General features: G+C 42.9%; 1 protein-coding gene across 1 annotated transcript in view; it reads right to left on the bottom strand.

Annotated features, from left to right (window-relative positions):
• FMO2 (flavin containing dimethylaniline monoxygenase 2) overlaps positions 1-22,117 on the bottom strand; it is a 29,646-nt gene extending 7,529 nt beyond the window's left edge. Inside the window, exons 1-6 of the mRNA XM_087726681.1 lie at positions 22,049-22,117; positions 18,714-18,850; positions 7,801-7,989; positions 4,107-4,269; positions 2,816-2,958; positions 107-306 (exon numbers count right to left, since the gene is read on the bottom strand). Of these exons, the coding sequence (XP_087582807.1) occupies positions 107-306; positions 2,816-2,958; positions 4,107-4,269; positions 7,801-7,989; positions 18,714-18,845 (827 nt within the window). The 5' untranslated portion in view covers positions 18,846-18,850; positions 22,049-22,117. The remainder of the gene's footprint in view (positions 1-106; positions 307-2,815; positions 2,959-4,106; positions 4,270-7,800; positions 7,990-18,713; positions 18,851-22,048) is intronic.
• Between the last annotated feature and the right edge of the window lie 1,838 nt (positions 22,118-23,955).

The raw sequence follows: 23,955 nt of genomic DNA, 5'->3' as shown, positions 1-23,955 counted from the left end.
TTGACTAGCTTTAAGGTTAAATTACTAATTTTGCAAGTGATTGTTGTAATAACTAGCAATAACTATAAATACAGTTTCATGACAAATATATAATCTCCTCATATACCTGTTTTGAGGCACCAAGCCATAGTTTTCATGATTGAACCATTGATTCATCTTCTGTTCTGTCATCCATTTCAAAACAAACCATGGGACAGAATTTCGGATAAAATTAAGAAAGCGAGTGTGGTAAAGGGTGTCCCAGGGATAGCCATTGTCATATACTCGACTCATCACCCAGGTGCCTCCCCTGGCACTGAGGACCACCTATATAATCACAAAAGAAGGGTTGAAGGTATATATTTTGATGCTCTCCTTTTCCTGAAACCCACTTTCTTTTCCTTAGCCTACTACAACATTTGAGCATAGGTACATAATGCTCTCATGATCATTTCCCACTCTATGTCTAGACTTTTCTATAGTCTTCTGTTATTTTTAATCATTTAATTTATAATTAGAGGGGTTATTGTTTTGATTCTCAAAGAAACAGCTTTTTTCAGCATAGACCTCAAACTCATGCTGTAATTACAGGAAGGGTACTATAGATTTTAGCTCTTGTTAGATTGTAATTCTGTATTTTGCTGGTAGAGTTTTGGGATTCTAATATGTCCCACCTAGTGGATATTTCCTATGCAAATAAAAGATGAAAATAAAAATACTACAGAACCATGATACCAAGCAGTGACGTGCGGTCAGCTTTATGGCTGGTGAGGCACTTTTTAGACTTGTGGACTTCAACTCCCAGAATTCCACAGCCAGGCATGCTCAGTTCCGATTTAAAGCGACCGCATTTTTCCCTCTTGCAAAATAAGTTTTCCCATTTTTTTCTTCTCCCTCCCCCTCCTTCCTCCCTCTCTCCCTCCTTCCCCCCTCTCTCAAACAGACACACGCACACAGAGAAATTGGATCCCTCTCTCACTCACACACTCACTCTCAAACCAACACAAACACAGAAGTTGGATTGGATATATTTTCCAAAGGCTTGAAAGCAGCTCCTCTGACATACCTCCACTTCCCCTGCTGCCTTCCGATCAGAACCTTTGATTGCAGGTGAATCACGTTGTAATCAGTGAAGCTGGGCTTATGTACTTTTATCCATCTCTCTCTCTCTCTCTCTCTCTCTCTCTCTCTCTCTCTCTCTCTCTCTCTCTCTCTCTGTGTGTGTGTGTGTGTGTGTGTGTGTGTGTGTGTGTTTGAAAAGGCAACGTGGTTCTGCCAGAGCTCTGAGTCAGACTGAGCTAGTTGCTCCCAGAGAACTCTAAAAAGCCTCTAAAAATGCCCTCTACAGGAGGCGAGAGAACACGTGCCTCCTTTGCATACAGAATTTTTTGCTTATTAACCCTTGCTTAACTCTTAAAAGGCGAAAAATTGCTTATGTACAGGAGGCCCCTATTTCTCTGGCCCCCTCCTATAGTTAACACTAAGCACTGTTCCAAGTCACTGTGAATCTGGTAGCAACTACCTTGGCTTTAATTATTTTTTAAAAAATTCTTTAAAATTCTTTCCTTTTCCTCATGACTGGTGAGGCCACGCCTCCCCTGCCTCTAGTGACTGCACGTCCCTGATACCAAGTCAGATAATAGGCCAATGTACATACTGTACAACCTAGCAAATTTAAGGAAGGAAGGATAGAGACTCATTTTTCACACCATTGATATTTCAGTGTCCAAAGAATATCTGGAGATCTGAGAAAAGGAAATGATAGTACCCTAAAGGTCAGAAATAAAGAGCACTTAATGTGGCTATAAGATCAGTGAATGCTCAGAGATCTTAAACATCCTTAGCTCTTTGCAAATATATTTGCCATTAAATTAGCTTGAAATAGATTTCTCAGAAATCCAAACCCTTACAAAGTTGTAAAGTTTATCTAGTTTTAATGAAGGTCATAATATTCAACTGTTGTAACAGATTTCAAAATATGTGAGATTTGTGATGCAAGCAGTACATATTATTCAAAAAGCAATGTATACAGAGAAAATTCAGGAGCAAGATTAGTACTGAATTGGGCTGGACTATCATTCATTTGAATTTGGGAAATTATTTTTGCCTTTTTCTATGGTATTTGTCCTGGGACATTTAAAACTCACTTGTTTGCATTGTTTTTTCTGTGGTTTGTCTGTTTTCTGACACACTGAAATTAGAGATAGAGGGGAATTAGCCTCCCTTCCTTGGTAATCTGTTTGGGCACAGAATAGGTGGGATTATTTTAATCTGGCAAATTCTGAGTTTATTCTGTATCCCTTTGACTTCCCCTATTCTTGTTCTCTCGTGTGTATGGATGCATGCTCTTTTCCCAAAGACCCATTAGATCACACAGATTAGGCCTCCTCCGGGTTCTGTCTACTGGCCAATGTCATCTGGCTACTACCCGGGGGAGGGCCTTCTCTGTGGCGGCTCCGGCCCTTTGGAACGAGCTCCCCGCAGAGATTGGGACTCTCACCTCTCTCCAGGCCTTCCGAAAAGCCGTTAAAACCTGGCTGTGTCGGCAGGCCTGGGGTCGATGAGTTCCCTTCCCCTCTCGAATTGTGTGGCTGTTGGTTGTTTTAAATGCCCTTGTATTTTTTGTTGTAGTTCTTTGTGTTTCCCTCCCCCTTCCTTGGGTTTGTGCGCCGCCCTGAGTCCCGCCGGGAATAGGGCGGCATATAAATAAAATGAACCTTGAACCTTGAACCTTTTCAAATTGAGTAATCTACTTTCATGCTTTGGGCCTGCTGCAAAATCTTAAGACCACATCTGAAATATTATAACCTCCCCAAACAACCTACTCTCCCTCTACCTTATTTGCTTTCTTGCAGATCTCCACAGCAATGTCAGCAGCTGAATTTCCCATTCCAATGATCACAACAGTCTTCCCTTCAAATCCTTCTGAATCCTTGTAATTTTGGCTGTGGAATGAATTCCCCTTGAATTTTTCAAAACCTGCCATGAAGCAAACCACAACGATAGTACAATAATTTTAGGCTGCAAAAACATTAGTTTTGATGTACCAGATTCTGATCCCTTCTCCTCCGTGTAGAATTTCAATTCCTTCCCTCTTTAAAGAAATCAAAATATGAGCTTGCTATAATATAAAAATAAAGACTATTACATGATTTGCTTTCATAATTTTGTTTGCACAACTGGACATAAAGGATACATTGCAAAATTTGTAACTTTTTGTAACATTTTGTTTGGACTGAGGACAAAAAGTTACGTCAAGAATGACAGGGATAAACATAGATATCATGAGTGAGAAAAAAATCTTTTTAAATCATGGAATCGCAAGCAAGAATATAAAGAAAAGTGATTTTTGCTTCATTTTTTTCTTGACAAATGCTGCATCTATACAACAAAACATAGAGACAGAAAACTGACAGCATAAAAAGTCCTAGTGTTTTATTTCTTTGTTTTTTTAAAATTGTTGTTGTTGTTAAATTTGTGTCAAATGATGTATATGTATTTATCCCAGGCATGTTTAAACTCGGTTACTGATGACTGACTCACTACCTCTGCTGGAAATTGATTCCAAGCTTCCACTTCTCTTTCTGTGAAGCAATACTTTCTACCATTACTTTTCAACTTCCCTCCTGTCAGTTTGAAGTCATGCTCCTATGTTCTTGATTTTTGCTTAATGGTGAAAATACTGCCTTCTAGAACCTTATTCACACCCTTAATAGTTTTCAGTAATGTCCTCCTTTTTTCTTCTATCTCCCAAGCTGTACTTATTCACTTCCTTCAATCTCTCCTTATACGTAAAAACTATAATCTATAAAACTATAATCAAACATAAAAAGCTAAGTAAAATAGTGTTTCTGATCATATTTTTCAGGTCTGTAACATTTCCCTTTCCATTTCCAAATGCATCTGTGTGGCAGGCAAGAAGTCAGGTTCTTAGTTATGTACCATTTTCAAGATATAATTAAACATCACCCCACATTCCAGCACGATCCATGGCTATTTCATTGGTTTCTATGACAGAGCTGAATTTATCTCATCCCCAATCACTGGATGCTGGAGCTAGAATGTGCTATTTCTAAACATTTGCAAAAACATTCAAAGCTTCGATGTTCTGTTAAGCCCAGCCGTACCAGGAAAATAATTCAGCGGAATATATGCTTCTATCTGGTGTCCTGAACAGATCATGACAGCATCAAAGGTGAAGGATTCCTGTTTTCCATCTTTCTCTATAGTCACATTCCATTGGCCAGTGGTAGAGAAATCTTGACATTTTTCTACACGCACAACAAGAGACTAATATGAAAACAGAGAAGGGACATAGTTATTATACACAGTAATTGTTGGCTGCTAAAATAGCGTGTCTCATTTTGTTTTCTTGAATGGAGTTAAAGAACAAGTCTGGAATTTACACAATTGCCATGTTTGATGTGCATTTCTTCAGCCTGGAAAAATGACAAGGCTGATTGGTTGAAGTTGTGTTTACAGATTTTATGTGGAACAAATTAAGGTGAATTCCTCTCGCTGTTTTATCTCTCACCGAATGTTACCTGCCATGAGAAATAAATATGATACACCAATCATTCTTTCTGTGGACTAGAGGAAGCAGAGACTTTTGAGTATTGCAGCAGTGTACATTTTGGGAATGAGGAACAGTGTGAAAAAATTACTGAGACACTAAGGAGCAAACCAGGGGTGGGTTTCTCGCCCCGTTCCAACCGGTTTGGTTGGAACGGGGCCGGCGGCGTCCTCGTGCACGCGCGCGGTGCACGCATGCGTACTAGCATCTGTGCGATGCTCCAGCTGCTCCTGGAGGATCGCGCAGGCGCTGTACTCAAAACCGCGGCTGGGTCCTTCACCGTTCCCGGAAGTTACTTACTTCCGGGTTCGCCGACCAACTGGTTCGCAGGGACCGCCGCGAACCGGTTGAAACCCACCCCTGGAGCAAACTCACAGTGTCTTTTTAAAAATAACAGTGTCTCCACAAAGGGAGCATCCTTAAAAACAGAGTCTCCCACAGTCTCTTGAGAAGTACCACTTGTTAGGAGATTAGCATAAGGTTGGCCTAAGGTTGGCGGCCTCTGCAACAAAAGCTTCACCTCACCCCACCTGGTCCAGGTTCCTCTGCAAAAATAAAAGTAAGTTGGATGTTGCTTGGCTCTAGAGGTGAGTGTGGTCCCTCAGGTGGCTGGATGGGCAGTTGGCTAAGGCCTACGAGCTATAACTTTCCTCCCTGCATTGATAGCTCCTCTAGGCTCCGTTGCATGGCTAAAAGGCCAGCTTGCTAGCAGGACTCGGCCTGGGGAAATCCCAAAGGATAGGGAGCATCAAGTCTCTCAGGGGTGGGAGAGGCCTGGAGCAGGCAGGCCTGAGTCTGTGCTAGGCCTCCAAGGATCTGCCCCACCCCTGAGGCAGTGACCTGACAAATGTGCGATAGACATATGCGTGCCGACAAAACCGCGACATCAAAATCGCGCCGACAAAAGCGCAATGACGATAAAATCGAAAAAATTTAGGGTTAGGGTTAGGGTTATAACAGATATATGTACGATTTTGTCATTGCGCATTTGTCCGCGCGCTATTGTCGAAAATCAATTAGTGATTTTGACGTTGCGGTTTTGGCATCACGGTTTTGTCGGTGCGCATATGTCTATCACGCATTTGTCGGTGAACCCCCTGAGGCATCTAATTCTCCACCTAACAACCTGTTATGTTCGTCTTTTATCCCCCTGTCTGTACCCCCTTCCCTGACTGAATTGTGAGCCGCCCTGAGTCGGCATATAAATGTAATAAATCTAATCTAATCTAATCTAATCTGTACATTCATTTAATGATTCATTGATGAGAGCAGGGACAGGGCATTAGGCTTGACATTTCTCTTAATGACCGTTGCAACTGTAATGGTCAGGCTCCATTACAGCCATAACCTGTATTTATTTTTACCCTGTCTTTATTTATTTTTTTATAAATAACTCGAGATGGTGAGCAAACCTAATAGTCTCTTCTCCTATTTCCCCAACAACAAACCTGTGAGATAAGTCGGGCTGAGAGCGAGTGGCTGGCCTGAAATTACCTGGCTAGCTTTTAAGCTTAAAGTGGAACTAGAACTTAAAGTGTCCTGAGTTCTAGTCTGGTTCCTTCACCTCTAGAGTAATTAGATAGATAAACTACATTAAGTAGAATTACTCTAGCTTGGGAAGTTTACCAGTCAGGAATGGAGATCTGCAACCAGAACAGGACAGGGCTACACTCTCTTTCAAAGTTCAAGTGCTAGGAATAGGAGAAAGGGAAAGGCAGAGGAAGAATGGGAGGGAATGTAAGAGTAGGAAAGAGGGGAGGAATGGGAAGAAGAGGGGAAGGGTAAAGGGGAGGAAGGGGAAGGAGAGAAGGGAAAGGAGAGGAGGAAGGAAGGAAGGAGAGAAGAAAGAGAAGAAAGGGTGGTAGGAAGGAGGGAGGGAAGCAAGGAGGGAAGGAAGAAGGAGGGGAGGAAGGAGGGGAGGAGGGAAGGAAGGAGAGAAGGAAGGAGGGAAGGAAGGAGGGAAGGAAGGAGAGAAGGAGAGAAGGAAGGAGGGAAGGAAGGAGGGAATGTAGGAGAGAAGGAAGGGGGGAAGGAAGGAGGAAAGGAAGGGGGAAAGGAAGGAGAGAAGGAGAAAAGAAAGGAGGGAAGGAAGGAAGGAGGGTAGGAAGGAGGGAAGGAGAGAAGGAGGGAAGGGGAAGGAGGGAGGGAAGGAAGGAAGGAGGGAAGGAAGGAGAGTAGGAGAGAAGAAACGAGGGAAGAAAAGAGGGAGGGAGGGAAGAAGAAGTAGGACCGTTGTAAGATAAGATGGAGCTATGGGATGTTAAGAAAGCAATCTTCAAATATATTGTCAACTGTAGGGAAAATTGTTATAAATACATATTATTAATAACAGTTATGAGATCATATAATTGTGAATGTATATATGAAATTGATAAAATAAAATAAAATTTTTAAAAAAGAAACACATAATACAAAAGTTAAAAAAAAAGTTCAAGTGCTGTGTTTGGGGTTGATAGAAAACAAATACATCCAAGGGATGCCTTTTACAGTTCCGATTATTTCACTAACTGCTCCTCTGTATAAAAAAATGGTTATTTTCTCAGTTATGATTTATCTGGTTAATAGACTACTATACTTCATTTTATTTACAGTTGCGTTGGTTTATTTAAACTGGCATATGTATATGTTCAGTGGTGGGATTCAAATAATTTAACAACCGGTTCTCTACCCTAATGACCAGCTGGGTAGGCGGGGCTTAGTGGTCATGTGACTGGGTGAGCATGGTCAACTCAACATCACTCACATTGATGGGCAGTTCACCTTAGCTGTGACAATGTAATACGGGTTAACCAGAGAGGCAGTTTCTGTAAGCAGGGCAATAAAGATTAGGCTAGAAACAACATTAGAATGTTTCCTTCCTGCCTTCCTTACAGGATTAGCCCTGTCAAGTGGGAAAAAAACAAAAAGAGATTTCTTCCAACAACCAGTTCTCCAAACTGCTTAGAAAGTTTACAACCGGTTCTCCCAAATAGGTGCGAACTGGCTGAATTCCACCATTGATGTACATATATGTGTATGTGTACAATACACATGTTGTGTAGTCCTTTGAGATATACATTATGCTTAATGCTATTACACAGATGATTTCAATTTTCTTTTATTTAAATCAGTGTTTTTCAAATGCTGGCTAGAAAATTCTGGTAGTTGAAATCCACATATCTTAGAGTTGTCAAGTTTGAAAAACACTGATTTAAACAGTGCTAGTGTGATGCGTCCATACGGTCACTTGGAAATTCAATTCTACTCACCTTGAACCTGATATATTTGAGTAGCTCAAAATGGTTTGCATAGAGTCGTAAATATTCCAGGAACTTTATATTGTGCAGAAAGTTTGGAAAGTTATCTGGCATTGGAAAGTCACTGAAGCAGCTCATCTCTTTGGAGGAATTACTGGTGAGTGACCTGTAGATACTTGCTTTTCTCTCCTCTACAGTTTCCTAAAGAATATAAAAAGAACATTTTCTCCAATATTCTCTATACAGAAAGCCACTATGTATGATGATGCATATGATGATTCTGACTCTTTAGTATCTCTAACATCAATTCTCAACAATGAACAAGAGCCAGGCTTCATTCTGCATTCTAAATAAATATTGATCACAGGCCTAACTTTTGACTTGAGCTGATTGCTCACATTTATCTGCATTCTTCTGATGAAAGAAATGTCCTTCTGGGTTCAGCTCCAAGTGGGGAAAAAGACACTGAAGACATGGAGGCTGCTTGGAGAGATGGTTTATTGGTGGACAGGACCACATTGCTTGAGTCCTGAACAGAAAAGGTCATCACATGCTTCAATGTTGGTGGAGAAGAAGAGAAGGGCTGAAGGAGGGGCTTGCTAGGCTTTTTATAACCTGTTCAGTCCCACCTCTCTGTTTCCTGTTCCTGTATAAGAAATGTATTCTGATTGGTTATCAGACTCCCATGGGACCATGCAGGGGCTACTCTCTAGGCTGTGTTTTGAATCCAGGTATGGATGAGTTCTCAGATGCCATGTGGTGAGTTGGGTAAAGTGCCTTAATCCCATCCCCCTGTAGCTGAAGTGGAGAAGTCTTTATTATGTAAAAGTGGACTAGCTTGGCCTTAATGGCCCATTAACAGTGGGGATGGGCAGGAAGCTACAGGCAACTATTCTGTCTTTTAAAACATGTTTCTTTCTTTTCATATCCAGAGAAATATTCTGCCTTTTCAATATTTCCTAGGATATTTCATTTTTCTGGGAGAGGGCTGGGTGATAACTTCCCACACTTCCTATAAAAAATTATTTTGGAGCAAAATGTATCCAAATCTATATCATCAAAATTGCAAGAATCTGAGCTTTGAAATTTAAATTTTGATGTATGGAAAACACAGACTATCTAAAAGAGAATCTCTTTCCTTCAGATGGAAAGCCATTTAACTATAAGAAATATATTGTTTTAGAAACAATATGGAGGATTACTTATATCATAGTACTCTTTTTTTAAAAAAAAATTATTTGACATTTTCCAAACATTAAAATCACAATTACACTTTTACAGCTTTCTGTTATTGGTATTTCTTTTTTCTGATTTTGGGTTTTCCACTTTCCATTCTATTATTTTATATATATTCTTCTTTGTTTACTTTCTCATTTTTACAATATATACATCTATATACAATATTTCCAGCTGTATTGCTTTCTAAATATATTCCACCTCTTTGCATTGTGTTTGCTATGTATTCCTTATGTATTGATTTTACATCTCTTTTCAAGCCAGTTATACCACCTGTTCCATATCTTGTAGTTCTCTGTTTCTCTCTTATCTCTTAGTTCCATTGTTAGTTTGTCCATTTCTGAGTATTCTGACACCTTTTTTATGGTTTCTGCATTTGATGGAATGGTTTTTAGTTTCCAACTTTGGCCAAATGAGATTCTGGCAGCAGTGATTATATGAAACATTAAATATTGAATATCCTTACTAATATATTTTTTAAATTATTCCTAGAAGAAACAACTCAGGGTTCATGTCAATTTTTTGTTCTATTATTTCTTCAAACCATTTTTGAATTTTGGTCCAGAATTCTTTGGCTTTTGAAAATGTCCCTTACATATGATAGAAGGTCCCCTGTTGGTGGTTACATTTCCAACAATTTGGAGATCTGTTTGGGAACATTTTGGCCAATCTCGCCAAAAAATGCCGCCTATAAAACATTTTGTAAATGTTTTCCTTGTAGGATGCCGACATTGTCAATTTATAATTCCCCCCCCCAATACTTTTTCCCAGCGGTCCAATTCAATATTATACCTGAAGTTTTTAGCCCAAATTATCATTGTTTCCTTCACGGTTTCCTCCTCCATTTGGAATTTTAAGAGACAATTGTATGCTTTGTAATCATTTTTTCTTCTGTTCCTGTTACTATTTTGCCCAATTCTTGTTGTTCGTTTTGAAATACATACTGTTCTAAGTCCTTTTTGTATCTTGCTTGAATTTGTAGGTACGGCCACCAGCCTATTCAATTCCCAGCAATTTTAACTCCTGATTTGTTTTAAGTTTTCCTTTCCCATCCAATAACTCCGTATATGTCAATATCCTATTCAAATCTATTACATTGGGGCAAATAATTGTTTCCATGGTTGATATCCATCTGGGAATTTTTGTGTAGAAGTTTCTTTTGATTTTCATCCATATTTCTAGTAAGGCTCCTCTTACCTGATATCTCTGGAAGTATTTATGGGCTTTATTCTTTCCCTCCCAGATAAAAGCATGCCAACACAGCTGTAAATCATGACCCTCTATCATCAATATTCTTTTATTTTGAAGTACTATCCATTCTTTGAGCTATGTTACCACTGCTGCCTGATAGTAAAGTTCCCAATCTCAGAGGCCAAATCCTCCTTTGATTCCAGAGTCCTGTAGTAATTTTAATTTTATCCTAGCTTTTTTCCCCAGGCAAATAAATTTTAAAATTATTTTATTTAGTTCCACGGAAAAAAAAATTCCCTAATTTTACTGCTACAGTTTGGAATAGAAATAAAATTTTTGGTAGGTTTTGTATCTTGGAGCGAAGGGAAGGACGCGACAAGAGGAAAGAGGAAAGTGACTTTATTCAGCTCATAGTAAACTGCGATTCAACGTGGCGTGTTTCGCGCCCTACATTTATACCCCCGGGTTTGAACGAGGAGCCAATGGGGCGTCGAGTAGCTCGACCAATCAGGGGGAGGATTGAACCGGCTCCGCCCGGGAACCAATCAGGAAGGAGTCCTTTGTTCGCGCGCTTGTATTTCCCGCGCTAGTATTCAACACCCCTCCCCCCCCAGTCAAAGAGTTCCTTTGGGAAGGGCAAACATAGTCTTGTAGGTAGGCGGGGCGGTGGCGTTCTCGCCCCGATCTTCGTGGCTCCCCGGCGGTTGTCGACGGGGGGGGAACCGCTGGCGGAGGCATGTCCGTGGTGGGGCGGTGAACCTGTGGTGCGGCCCCGCGGGAGAGAGCTGGCCCCGGGTCCCCTGCCCCATGTCCAACTGTCCGGGGTGGCGTTTCCGTGGCAACCGGAGTGTCCGATTGCGGTCCCGTGCAGTCTGGTTGGGGTGTAGGTTCAGAGTCTCGATAAGGGCTTCGAGGAAGGGAGTAGCCGGTTGAGGCACGCCTGTCCGGAAAGTTCGCATCGGCTTGCCTCCTGTTCCCCGGGTGGAAACGGTCCGATGGGGAAAAAGTCAACGATGTTGGCTCCTGGTGTGAGCGGGTGTCCGCGGGGCTCGGGCCGTCTGTTTCCGCGGGGAGGCGACGCCTTAACTGGTCCACGTGGCGCCTCCATTGTGTTCCGTCGGCCAGGCCGACCCTGAAGGAACAGGGGCCGGTCAGAGCTGTGATGGTTGCGAGAACCCACCGTGGATCCCCAGAAAAGGAGCGGGCCCATACAGGATCCCCTAACTTAAACGCGTGGGAAGGGAGGGCCCCCAGGTTGCTCGGCAGATCCCCTGCGTAAAGTGGATGGAGCCTGTCTAGGGGGGTTCGCAATCTCCTACCCATCAAGAGCTCCGCGGGACTTTTATTCGTCGTTGGGCAGGGTATGGAGTGCTGGCTCAAGAGGTAAGCCGCCACTCTTTCTTGCCAGTCGCCCTGGTCCATGCGGCCCAAAGCTTCTTTGGCTGAGCGAACTGCGCGCTCCGCCCGGCCGTTACTAGCTGGGTGATAAGGGGCTGTGGCTGCGTGTCTGATTCCTTGTTCGGCCAGGAATTCTTGGAACGTGGTGGAGGTAAACTGGGGCCCATTGTCTGAGACTATCACATCCGGTAACCCATGGGTGGCGAACATCTTACGAAGGGCCCTCACTGTACTCTCTGCTGTGGTGGAGGTCATGATTACCAGCTCCACCCACTTGGAGTAAGCATCGACCACTATCATGAAGTTCCGGCCGTGGAAGGGGCCGGCGAAGTCGATGTGTAACCGGGACCATGGGCCTCTAGGGATTTCCCACTCACGAGGGGCGGCTGTGGGGGGATTCGGCCTAGAGTTTTGGCAGATCCTGCATCGGCCTACGTAGTCCGCAATTTCCGAGTCTAACAAGGGCCACCACACGTAGCTACGGGCTAAGGCTTTCATTCGCGCTATGCCTGGGTGGTTTTTGTGGAGTGCGGGCAGGATTCGTGCCCGCAGGGCTGTGGGGATTACTACCCTATCCCCCCAGACAAGACAACCCCCGTGAAGGGCGAGTTCGGCTTGTCGCACCTTAAATGGACGGAATTCTTCCGCTACTTTTTCCGTGGGCCATCCCCTCAAAACCCATGAAGCAACCTGAGATAGGACGGGGTCAGCCTTTGTGCAGGCTGCGACGTCCGCGGCTGAGACGGGAAGGTTGGATTCGGCGATGGAGAGAACGGAGAGCGCGGGCACGTGGGCTGTGTCCGTCTCTGGCAGAGGGCAACGGCTCAGGGCGTCTGCGTGCCCTAGCTGCTTACCCGGACGGTATAACAGCGTATACGAATACGCTGTTAGGAACTCCGTCCAGCGCGTCATGCGGGGAGACAAAATGGGGGGGGTTGGCTTGTCGCCCGCCAGCAGCCCCAGGAGGGGCTTATGGTCCGTGACCAGGGTGAATTTCCTACCATAGAGATAGTCATGGAACCGCTTAATGCCGGATACTGCAGCCAGGGCCTCTTTATCGATTTGGCTGTAGTTCCGCTCCGTGGAGCGCTGGCGGAGTCCTAACAGCGTATTCGTTACGCTGTTATACCGTCCGGGTAAGCAGCTTGGGCAGCAGACGCCTGAGCCGTTGCCCTCTGCCAGAGACGGACACAGCACGTGCCCGCGCTCTCCGTTCTCTCCATCGCCGAATCCAACCTTCCAGTCTCAGCCGCGGACGTCGCAGCCTGCACAAAGGCTGGCCCATTTCCAGGCCGCTGACCGGTCAAGTAGTCGGTGTAGCGGCTCAGCTAGTGATGCCTTGTGGGGGATAAAAGGGGCGTAGAAGTTTAAGAGCCCCAGGAATGCCTGTAATTCCGCCCTAGAGGTGGGTGCGGGCGCGTTTTTGATGGCGGCAACTTTGGACGGAGTGGGGTGGATGCCCTGGGCATCAATGAGGAACCCCAAGAATTCAACTCTGGGAACAGCAATTTCGCATTTGCTGCGCTTTAATTTCAGTCCTGCCTCCCTGAAACGTGTGAGGACCTCCCGCAGTGTTTTCAGGAGTTCCGAGTGACTGGGGGCTGCGACCAGGACGTCGTCGAAGTAGGGAACGACGCCTGGGAGCCCGTGGAGCAACCGCTCCATGAGGCTCTGGAAAATCCCAGGGGCAACCGAAACGCCGAATTGGAGACGGCGGCAACGGAAAGCCCCGCGGTGGGTGACGATGGTCTGGGCTGTAGCCGCATCGTCATCTACGGGAAGCTGCTGGTAGGCCTGTGCCATGTCTAGCTTAGCGAAAATGCGGCCCTGTCCTAATGAGTGGAGTAGGTGCTGCACTACGGGAACCGGATACGGGTTTGCCTGCAGGGCCAAATTGATGGTCGACTTGTAGTCGGCACATATTCTTACCGATCCGTCGGGTTTGACCGGGAGGACTATGGGGGTTTCCCAACGGGCGTGATCTACGGGCTCGAGTACTCCTTGCTCAATAAGCTTATCCAGTTCTGCGTCTACCTTTGCCCTTAATGCGAAAGGAACCCTGCGTGCCTTTAGTCTAACGGGAGTGACCTGGGAATCGAGGCAGAGGGAAATGGGGGTACCCTTGTAACAACCCAATTTCCCATCGAACACGTCTGAGAACTCGTCTAGGACGCTATCTACGGAGAGGGGGACTACCCTGTGTACCCCTTCTATGGTGAGGCCCAAGGCGGAGAACCATTCCAACCCCAGGAGAGCGGGCAGGTTGTTCCTAACGACTAAAACTGGGAGTTTCCCCTTAAAATTCCCGTATTCCACCCGGATGTGGTATATCCCAGCTGTGGGAATCCCATTCCCCTGGTAGTCTAGGAGGGAGACCCCGGCGGGGCGCAGCTTTCTCTGGGGAACCCCGGGGCAAAGGCGGGAGAACAAGGCCCAAGATAGGAGAGAACGGGATGAACCGGAGTCCACCTCCATTTGGCAAAGCTGACCTTCGAGCCGGACGGCGGTGCTTATTTTCCGGTGGCCAGCGGGAACGTGGGATGCCTGGTAGACCACGCAGTCAGCGCTGGAGGGCTGGTAGGTTGAGTAGCAGTCCTCAGTGCGCCTCGCGGAACGCGGTTGCTGGCGTCGTTGCGGCGCCGGGCGCTGGTTGCTGGGCTGCATGAACGACGGGGCTGGCAGGGGAGCCCGGCATACTCTGGCGAGGTGCCCTTCTCCTCGGCAGCGGCGGCAAACGGCAGAGCGGTACGGGCAGGCTGCGCGGCTGTGGCGGCCGCCACATCCGCGGCAAGGTGCGTTTGAGGCTGGCTGAACGGGCGCCGGCGGTTGCTGGGGTGGCCTCTGCTTCGGCTGCATCCTCATCTGGCCGACGATTTCCTCCTCCTCCTCCTCGTCTTCGGCAGGGGAGAGATCGTCGACGAGGTTCGTCTGGGTGGACGGCCCCGCGGCGGTTTGTGCGGGGGGGTTTAGCTGGAGGCGTTCCATGTCGGCCGTGGATTGTTCGGAGAGCTCGGCTGCTCGCGCTATCTCCACGGCTTGCATCAGGGTAATCTTGTGATTCCGGAGTAATCGGCCGCGTAAATGTGCGTCGCGGACCCCGCACACAAACTGTTCCGCCAGATTCTCCTCCAGGTCTGCGAAATCACACTGGGCGGCCACGGTGCGCAAGGCCTCCAGGAAATGGCTAATGGATTCGTTGGCCCTTTGCACTCGGCGGCGGAAAGCGAAACGGCGTGCAAACAGAGAGGGTGAGGGAGCGTAGTGGTTCCTCAGCCTGGACATCAGCTCGGCCCACCCAAGTTTGTAGGCTGGCCTCGGGGCGGCCAGGGCTCTCGCAGAGGCGAACATGGACGGCTCACAGCAGGACAGGAAGAAACTGCATTTCTCCTTGTCGGTCTGAGCCTGGTTTTTCGAGGCGATCAGGTAGCACTCGAATCGCTCCATGAACCCGTCCCATGATTCTCCGGTGGCTCCGCCGAATGGCGCGAAAGGAGGAAGCGATGACGCCATCGTGGTGTGGAGCCGGAGGAAGAGAGAGAAGGACGGAGAAAATTTCGCGTTCGCTGCCGGCGTTCTCAGTCTGAAGATAGCGTGCTAGCTGGTTCAGACGCGGTGGCAGCTGGCTGTTCTTCTCCGTGGTCGCGGGAATCGGGATCCCACCTTCGTCGCCAGTTTTGTATCTTGGAGCAAAGGGAAGGACGCGACAAGAGGAAAGAGGAAAGTGACTTTATTCAGCTCATAGTAAACTGCGATTCAACGTGGCGTGTTTCGCGCCCTACATTTATACCCCCGGGTTTGAACGAGGAGCCAATGGGGCGTCGAGTAGCTCGACCAATCAGGGGGAGGATTGAACCGGCTCCGCCCGGGAACCAATCAGGAAGGAGTCCTTTGTTCGCGCGCTTGTATTTCCCGCGCTAGTATTCAACAGTAGGATATTCGTTTTTATGGTCGTAATTCTTCCAATCAGCGATAATTGTAATTTAGCCCAATTTCCCAAGTCCTTTCATATGTCCAAGTCCTTTCGTAATAATTTTGAATAATTGTCTTCTTTCATGGCAGAACATTTAGCCATTAGCCAGATTCCAAGATATTTTACCTTTTTAACTATTTGCATTTCCAATACTCTCTCTAAGTCCTCATTTTACCTTTGTGTAAGATTTTTTAGTAATTATCTTTGTTTTATTTTTATTTATTTTGAAGCCTGCAACTTTACCAAATTCCTCTACTTCTTGAATTAATATTTTCCCTGTTTCAAGGAGGTCTTCAATTATAAAAACCGTATCGTCTGCAAATGCCTGAGTTTTGTATTCTTCTTTTTTTAATTTTAACCCTTTTATTTCCTCTTTTTCCCTAACCCATGTTAATAAAACCTCCAATGAGAGGATAAATAGAAGAGGCGATAGTGGGCATCCTTGTCTGACCCTTTTATTTATATTGACTTTGTCTGTTAGATCTCCATTTACCATTATTTTAGCTGTCTGGTTTGAGTATATTTGCCAGCCTCTGCTTTGCTGCTTGCTTTTGGCTGCCATTGAAACGGGGAGGGGGGGCATGGTATTTGGGTGGGGAAGTATTCAGTACAGGAGTGATTGTAAAGAGGGAGGTTGTTCTCACTATCTACTGCGCATGCTGCAGGTAGAGGATTTGCCGCCAAGGCCAACTGTCCGGCATACCAACCTGATGATGCTTTTTGAAGATGTCTCCCACATGACACCTGAGGAATGTGCGGATTGGACTATGGGATGGGGTTACCAGGGGGAGTGGGTTGGGTCACATATTGATATCTATGATTACGCGCACTTTTGCCTCAGATCTTGCTTTGCTTAGCTGCTATCTACTCATGACCAGTAAAAGTACTCTTAATTCTGAAAAATGGAGTTGGTTTCTTTCTTGGTTACTAAGGGATAAATTTCATAATAGCTAATTGTGTGATAAGAAACTGCCATTTTAAATTATCAAAAGCTTTTTGTACGTCTACCAATACTAATGCTAATTGTTTTTCTGGATGAGCTTCATAGTATTCTAATACATTAATTATAATTCTTGTATCATTTCTTTTTTTTTATGATAATTTTTTTTATTTTAAACACATAAACACATCAACAAAAACAAACACATAACTTAAAAACAACATAGGAACAATAAGTTCCATCGTATATCATACTTAATTGTCTCTTGGGTAGGAATCCGTTTTGATCTGAATGAATAATTGTATTTAATATTTTTTTAAGTCTTTCCGCAATGATCATCATAAATATTTTATAGTCAGCATTTAGCAGCGAGATTGGCCTATAGTTTTGAATCAATTGATTGTCTGTTTCTTCTTTTGGAATTAATGTTATAAATGTCTCAGTCCATGAACTTGGCATTTTTGTTTATTCAAGTACTTCATTGTACAGTTCTAACATGATTTCCTCAAAAGTTTCTTGAAATTTTTTATATATCTCTGCGGAGATCCCATTTAGCATTTCTCTTGCTTCCTCTGAAATACTTGGTAGGTTTCTCCCTTGTAAATTATTTTGGATTTCTTTTTCTGAGTTGTTTTCCTGACTGTATAGGGTCCCCTCTCTGTCGCTAGTCCCTCCGAGACTCAGCTCTGCCTTTGCAAGCTCCTGGCACGGAAAATTGAGTGTGGCTCCACCCCAGAAGTCCCCAATGCCGTATTACTCTTAGTGATAGGAGAAAAATGAAGACCTGAAAGATCAGATTAGGGACAGATCATCATGGAGCAGATGTATCTATGTGGTGGACTAAGGGTAAATGACCACAGAGACATCTTCGGACAGCGCTGGCTCTTTGACTTTGAAACAGAGATGAGCACTGCCCCCTAGAGTCAGGAACAACTAGCACATATTTGAGAGGAGAACCTTTACCTTTAAGGGTAAATAATAGGTTAATGGTGCATAATTGATCAATTACTGTAATGAAATGTAACTACTACTAATTCATCGGGGGAGGAGGGCTGTAAGGTTCATTTAGATTTTTCATGCAATGCACAAAATACCTTTAGTTCAACTCTATTATATTGAAGGCTCAGCCCACAGCCAAACTAGAATTAGACACTGTCTGTCTGTCTGCCTGCCTGTCTCTCTCAAAATGTTAATTGTTTACAAACAGTTAACATCATTCCTAGTTGGCTCTTAGGACTAATTCTTGACGAATGTTATGTTGGTAAGAGAGGGCTTTATACTTTTTTACATGCATCATACATCCAATCCACATAAATAGAGTGAGTATTCAATCATGCAGTTATGGCCACCTTAACTTTTTTGCCCATCTTATATGCATATGCCCTTAGAATCCTGTCTAAGCGTGACCCGTCAAAACCGCGCTCGACTAAACCGCGCCCGATTAAACCGCGTCGCTGACGTCATCAACAGGGCGACAACAGCCAGCGCGGAGAAAGAAGGGCGCTTTAAATAGCGCTTTGAAAGCAAGCTGATTCAACTTAAGGTAAGGGTTAGGTTTAGGGTTAGCTTTAGGGTTAGGTTAAGGGTTAGCTTTAGGTTTAGGGTTAGCTTTAGGGTTAGCTTTAGGGTTAGGTTAAGGGTTAGGGTTAGGGTTAGGTTAAGGGTTAGGGTTAGGTTTACGGTTAGGTTAACGGTTAGGATTAGGTTTAGGGTTAGGTTTAGGGTTAGGTTAAGGGTTAGGTTTAGGGTTAGGGTTAGGTTAAGGGTTAGGTTTAGGGTTAGGTTTAGGATTAGGTTTAGGGGGGTTAGGTTTAGGTTTAGGGGTTAATTTTAGGTTTAGGGTTTACAGCGTGCTTCTGTCTCTGCGCTGTTGTCGCCCTGTTGATGACATCAGCGACGCGGTTTAGTCGGGCGCGGTTTAGTCGAGCGCGGTTTTGTGGTGGAACCCTGTCTAAGAGATACAAAGTGCTAAATTAACCTCAAAATTCAATTTATAAAAGATTTTACACAACTACATTTTTCCTACTGGTAGGATTGCTATCAGATTTAGAGGAATACTCTGTACAGGATTCTTTCTCTTCTGAAGAGGAAAATTCCTAAGGGGATTTCAAAACTTCAATTTTCCAAACTTTGCCTACATATTATACTTGTTCCTATAAGAAAGCAATTAAAATATTTCAATCTACTTACTGTGAATCGCCATAGGCCCCCAATGTCATTGCTTTGCTCGAAACAGGTGGGTTCAAGTCCTTCTTCCAGGCAAGCTTTGATGGATGTCAGCCCACTTACTCCAGAACCAACAATTGCTACTCTCTTTGACATGGTTCCTACAATACAGAATGATCAGGAGAATTCTTCAGGAGCAGGGGATCCCTACTCAAATCCCTCTTTCAAATTTAAAGGCCTCCACTAAATGTTATTAACTCAAGATAGTATCTTTGCAGAAGGCGGGGCCGATGCCGTGATGAGACGACATGCGATCTCAAAGCTCTGAGGTCGCAGTCGACACTTTTATTGCTGGGGGGTTCCAATGGACCTAAATCATCCCGAAGAGATGGTGAACAGGAAAATTACATCTTGCTGATCTCGGGGATATCGCAAAATCTCCGAGAAAAGCAGGGCAAGAGTCTTCTGCCGGCAATAAAAATTCCGGTCTGTCACGATTGACGAAGTCAGAGTGACCCCAGAAAGGAATGGAATGATAAGGAAATAGAAACTGATACCAGCTGGTGAGAAACATTTATTGTTTTAAAAAACTGACTGCCTATAAAATCTAAAAACTAATTTAAATAAAAGAATAGAAGAACTTAGCGGCGAATTTGATCTTTGTAACTGTTCTGGACAGTGGTTATCTTACCTTTTAAATGTTATTTACATGGATTGATTCTAAGCAAAACTTTTTCAAATGGATGGATTATACCCTTAACATTTCTCTGTGACTCTCTGCAAGATACAGATGGACCTGCTTTGACTTCGACTTTCTAAGCTTTTATTGTGCGGCTGTTTGGCTTAAGATCTGATAAGATTTTACAGCTGTCCCTTTGAAGTCTGTTTTCGCTTGCAGAGAGTTTGCGAGTGAGTGTTCCAATCTTGCTCAGCTTCTAAGAAAAAATATAACTGCGTATAAACATGGTGTCTCTCTGAGAAGTATTCTTAGCTCTGGAGAGGGTGTTGGAGACAGAGGAAAGAACCGAGAGAAAATTGGACTATTTGGTGCATTTGCCAACGAAATATGATGAAATTAAGGATGTTTTTCAAACACAAAATAAGAAGATTGAAATTCAAAAAATTGAAATGGAAGATGAATATAAAGAGATTGAGCTTGCTGATATTCGTGGTAATTGGTTCACTTCTGAGGGAGGAAAGAGTGGAATATTGGAAAAGGAACTAAATGGAGAGAAAATTTACTTCAAAGGACAGGACATAGAAGAAGAAGAAGGCATTAAAGAAATTATGGACTATGAAATACTATTTGCAAAATATTTGATAACACTGCTGAGAATTAAAGATAAGCTGAAAAAGGAAACAGAAGGAGGGCATCAATATTATATGAGAAATACTATAAAGAAGGAGCTGTAAAGAGGAATCCAGACAGATTTGTTTAAGAAGATGTTTGGAGGTCTGGATCCACAAATGGCAGAAGACATAAGACTGTTTTGCTATTGGAGAGATACAGGTTGATAGATGGAAGAGTATAATTTAAAACTAGCTAAACTTAGTTAAATTCAGTGATAATAGGTATAGTTAAATAAAAATTGATAATGATAGTAATGTATACAATGTTGAGCTGTTATGATAAGTAATAATTGGATATGAATATTTAATGTTACCCGTGAAGGGAAGGTTAGAAATATTCTTGGACTATATATAAATGTTATTAAGAACAATAACAATAAAAAAGAACACAATTAGACACAGCTAAGTTTTAACTAATAAGGGGAAAATGTTATGATATAGGATATAGTTAAATCTTGGTATATTTTAAAATGAAGGACGTTTAAATAATTATAGTCAAATAAAAGTTGAGATATTATGATGGTAATATAATAAATATCTGAGTTAAAATATTAGAATTAATATGAATTATATTTGATGACGGTGGAAGAAATGCACGAAAGCCTTTTGTAACCAACTGATACACTTTCTACAGTATGTAAAGGGGGATTTGTATGTTTGTTTTGAAAATAATTTTTTTAAATAAAAAGATAATATCTTTGCCAATTTGTTATATTAATAATGGCTAGAAATTATAAAACTTACCATAGGAATTTCCTTTTCACAAATTCTATTCATATTTTTTCTTAACACTTACAAAGCAAGGTGCCTGCTTTTGTCAGAAACATCATGATTAAAAAGAAACACTGAATCCATGCTTTAAGCATGGACCTTTGCTTCATAAATTTCAAATCTATTTATTTATTTATTTATTTATTTATTCATAGGGCTTTCAGCCCTCTCTAAGTGGTTTACAATTTTTTTAGCAAATTGAGTCAGCAACTTGCCCCCACAGTCTGGGTTCTCATTTCACCTAGCTCGGAAGGATGGAAGGCTGAGTCGACCTTGAGCCGGTGAGATTTGAACCGCTGAACTGCAGATCACAGTCAGCTAAAGTGGCCTGCAATACTGCACCCTAACCACTGTGCCACCTCGACTCTGTCCTTTCCCCTTTCCCCTTTGCCCAGATAATTTCAATTTCTTCCTCTTTTGTCCCTTGTTTTTGGAACTAGACTTACAACACATCCTGATATGCATTTTCATTATCCATGGCAACTTATAATACTTAGTATGGATGAATCCATCAAACATGTATTGCGATACTCATTCAAGTTTTGAATTAAAGAATAGATGTTATCTAAGAAATGCTAAATATTAATTGACCAAAAGTCAAGTAGATGGGGAAGAAAGAGGAAAAGCATACAGAAATATTCAATAAAATAGTCTGCAAGAAAGAATTCTACAGCTCATATCTTACATTATACTACTTTTGGTTAAGAGTAAATATCCGGGTTTGCTATTCATGCATTATTGTTATATCACCTTGTCAAACTTTGCAATTTTTTTTTCCAGGCTGCCACTAATACATACGAATTAGAGTTATCGCCATATAACACAGACAGCATTAACTTCAGGAAAAGCAAAGAAAAATGAAATGGAGTCAAATAAACCAGAACTTTGGAAAATTGGGATCCACTGTGTCTGTTTTTAATTGTATAGAGCAGCTGCAGAGGGCTCAGATTTTGAATGGAATAAAAAGAAGTTATAATCCTTTCTCCAATGCTGTCTTTACAATCTAAATTGAATCACACCAGCTGAATACAGAGACACCAGGATCTTGGGAAGCTTTCAATTCATCCAGCAGTGTTCATGCATGTGTAAGTAAGAGACGAATTTTAACTATTTCGTGCACTTGCCTGCTATTTCCATCAAACAGGAATTGTTCCTCTCTTCTTGTAGACTTGTTTTCTTTTAATCAGGATGAGCTGCTTTGAAGAGAAAAAGTATAGTAGAGAAGGAACAGTTCTTACCTGGTGTCTGTCTTCTAGAATAAGCTAATTGTCCCTTGATCTGGAGGGAAAATGACACTGGCAAGCAAGGTTCAGAGAGCTTTAAACAAACAGGCAAAACCTCACGTGGTTTTCTATTCCACTGGCAAAGACCCAGACAGCTATGAATATAGCCAGATCCCTTCTACCCTGTCTTTTTTTTTTATAGAAACATTACACTTATGAAATGATAATGGGAGAAAATAGAGTTTAGTAGTTGTCATATAAAATTTATGTGTTTTTTAGGAGGGAGATTTTCCAAAAATGCAAGTTTAACCAGGAATCAAAGTTGGAACGCTTTCTGGAATGAAGAAGCAATAAATTTCCCACACTTGTTTTTTTGGAATACTCTGAAAATATTTAATAATCAATGATGTAATAAAATGTGGAAAAAAGGACACTAACTTTTGAAATTGTTTAAAGGAGGTATTTTTGGTTGGTGCAGAAATGGAGAGGGAAAAAAATACTTGCCAAAAATCTCTTTTCATAGACCAGAACTCTATGAGTCCAATTCCTACTACAGTCTTCCTCCCGAATGGCCATTTACTGTACCTTCTGCTTAAAAGAGTTGAGGCTGAAAGGATAATTTTACAAATTTGGGGTGGTGGTGTGTTCATGTGTTCTATCTTCCCATTTACCCTACAAACAATTTGCTTTTTGTTCTTTCTTTGTCTCTCGTCTGCAAGTCTTCATGGAATTTAAGGTTGGAATCTCTTCAAGGTGATTTGCTAGCAAGGCCTCTGTAGTGTTCCTTTCCCCACAAACTTGTGCAAAGAGTGAAATGTAGTGAGGGGATGGAATAATGTTTAGGATAATATTAGATAAATTTGATTCCAACAGAAAATGAGGTTTGGACAACATTCAATATTCCAAGGGAAACAAGCTTTAGGACAAATATTTAATAGAGCCTCCTTGAATTGACATGGTCTATCCGAAAACAAATGCAAAATATTTTTAACTGATGAAAGAAATGTCCTTCTGGGTTCAGCTCCAAGTTGGGAAAAAGACACTGGAGACATGGAGGCTGCTTGGAAAGATGGTTTTAATGGTGGACAGGACCACATGGCTTGAGCCCTGAACAGAAAAGGTGATCACATGCTTCAATGTTGATGGAGAAAGAGAGAAGGAAGGCTGAGATGCTGACTCCCTGGTTTTATGCCCTCTCTGGCCTTTGATCTTGAGCTTGTATTTTGATTGGTTGTCAGGGTCCCATGGGCCCATGCAGGGGCAACTCTCTAGGCTGCGTTTTGAATCCAGGTTTGATTGAGTTCTCAGAAGCCATGTGGTGAGTTGGGTAAAGTGCCAATATTATCATGCCTTAATTCCATCCCCCCTGGAGCTGAAATGGAGAACTCTTTATTACGTAAAGGGGCTAGCTTGGCCTTCTTAATGGCCCACTGACAAAGTGGGGATGGGCAGGAAGCTACAGGGAGCTATTCTGTCTTTTAAAACATGTTTCTTCCTTTTCATATCCAGAGAAATATTCTGCCTTCCTTTTCAATATTTCCTAGGATATTTCATTTTTCTGGGAGAGGGCTGGGTGATAACTTTCCACATAACAACTTTTTGTTCTGGAAACAATCCATTCACTGAATAAATTCCAATGCTGATTATAGATTTCTTCTTCCCAGTTTCCCAAGTTCTTATTCTGGGAAAATATTAATGTATTTGATGCAGTGTTCATGAAACCAAAAAGAATCTGTAGATCCATTCTTTTGTAACTAGCCATAACATAAAAACCAATGCCCAAAAGACCAAAAATATTATACCGATAGAAGACAGGATAGGGAGATGGTCTTGCCAGAAAAAAAAATATTTTGGGAACTTGAACCTTTAAATCCCTAGAAGTAAGATTTTTATATACACTTGCCATACTCCAGTGGTGGGTT

This window comes from Thamnophis sirtalis, unplaced genomic scaffold (assembly GCF_051295495.1).
Source record: "Thamnophis sirtalis isolate CommonGarterSnake01/CBP01778 unplaced genomic scaffold, rThaSir2_p1.2 scaffold_12, whole genome shotgun sequence".
In the NCBI taxonomy this organism is placed as follows: Eukaryota; Metazoa; Chordata; class Lepidosauria; order Squamata; family Natricidae; genus Thamnophis; species Thamnophis sirtalis.
This window is presented reverse-complemented; position numbering and strand designations above follow the sequence as displayed.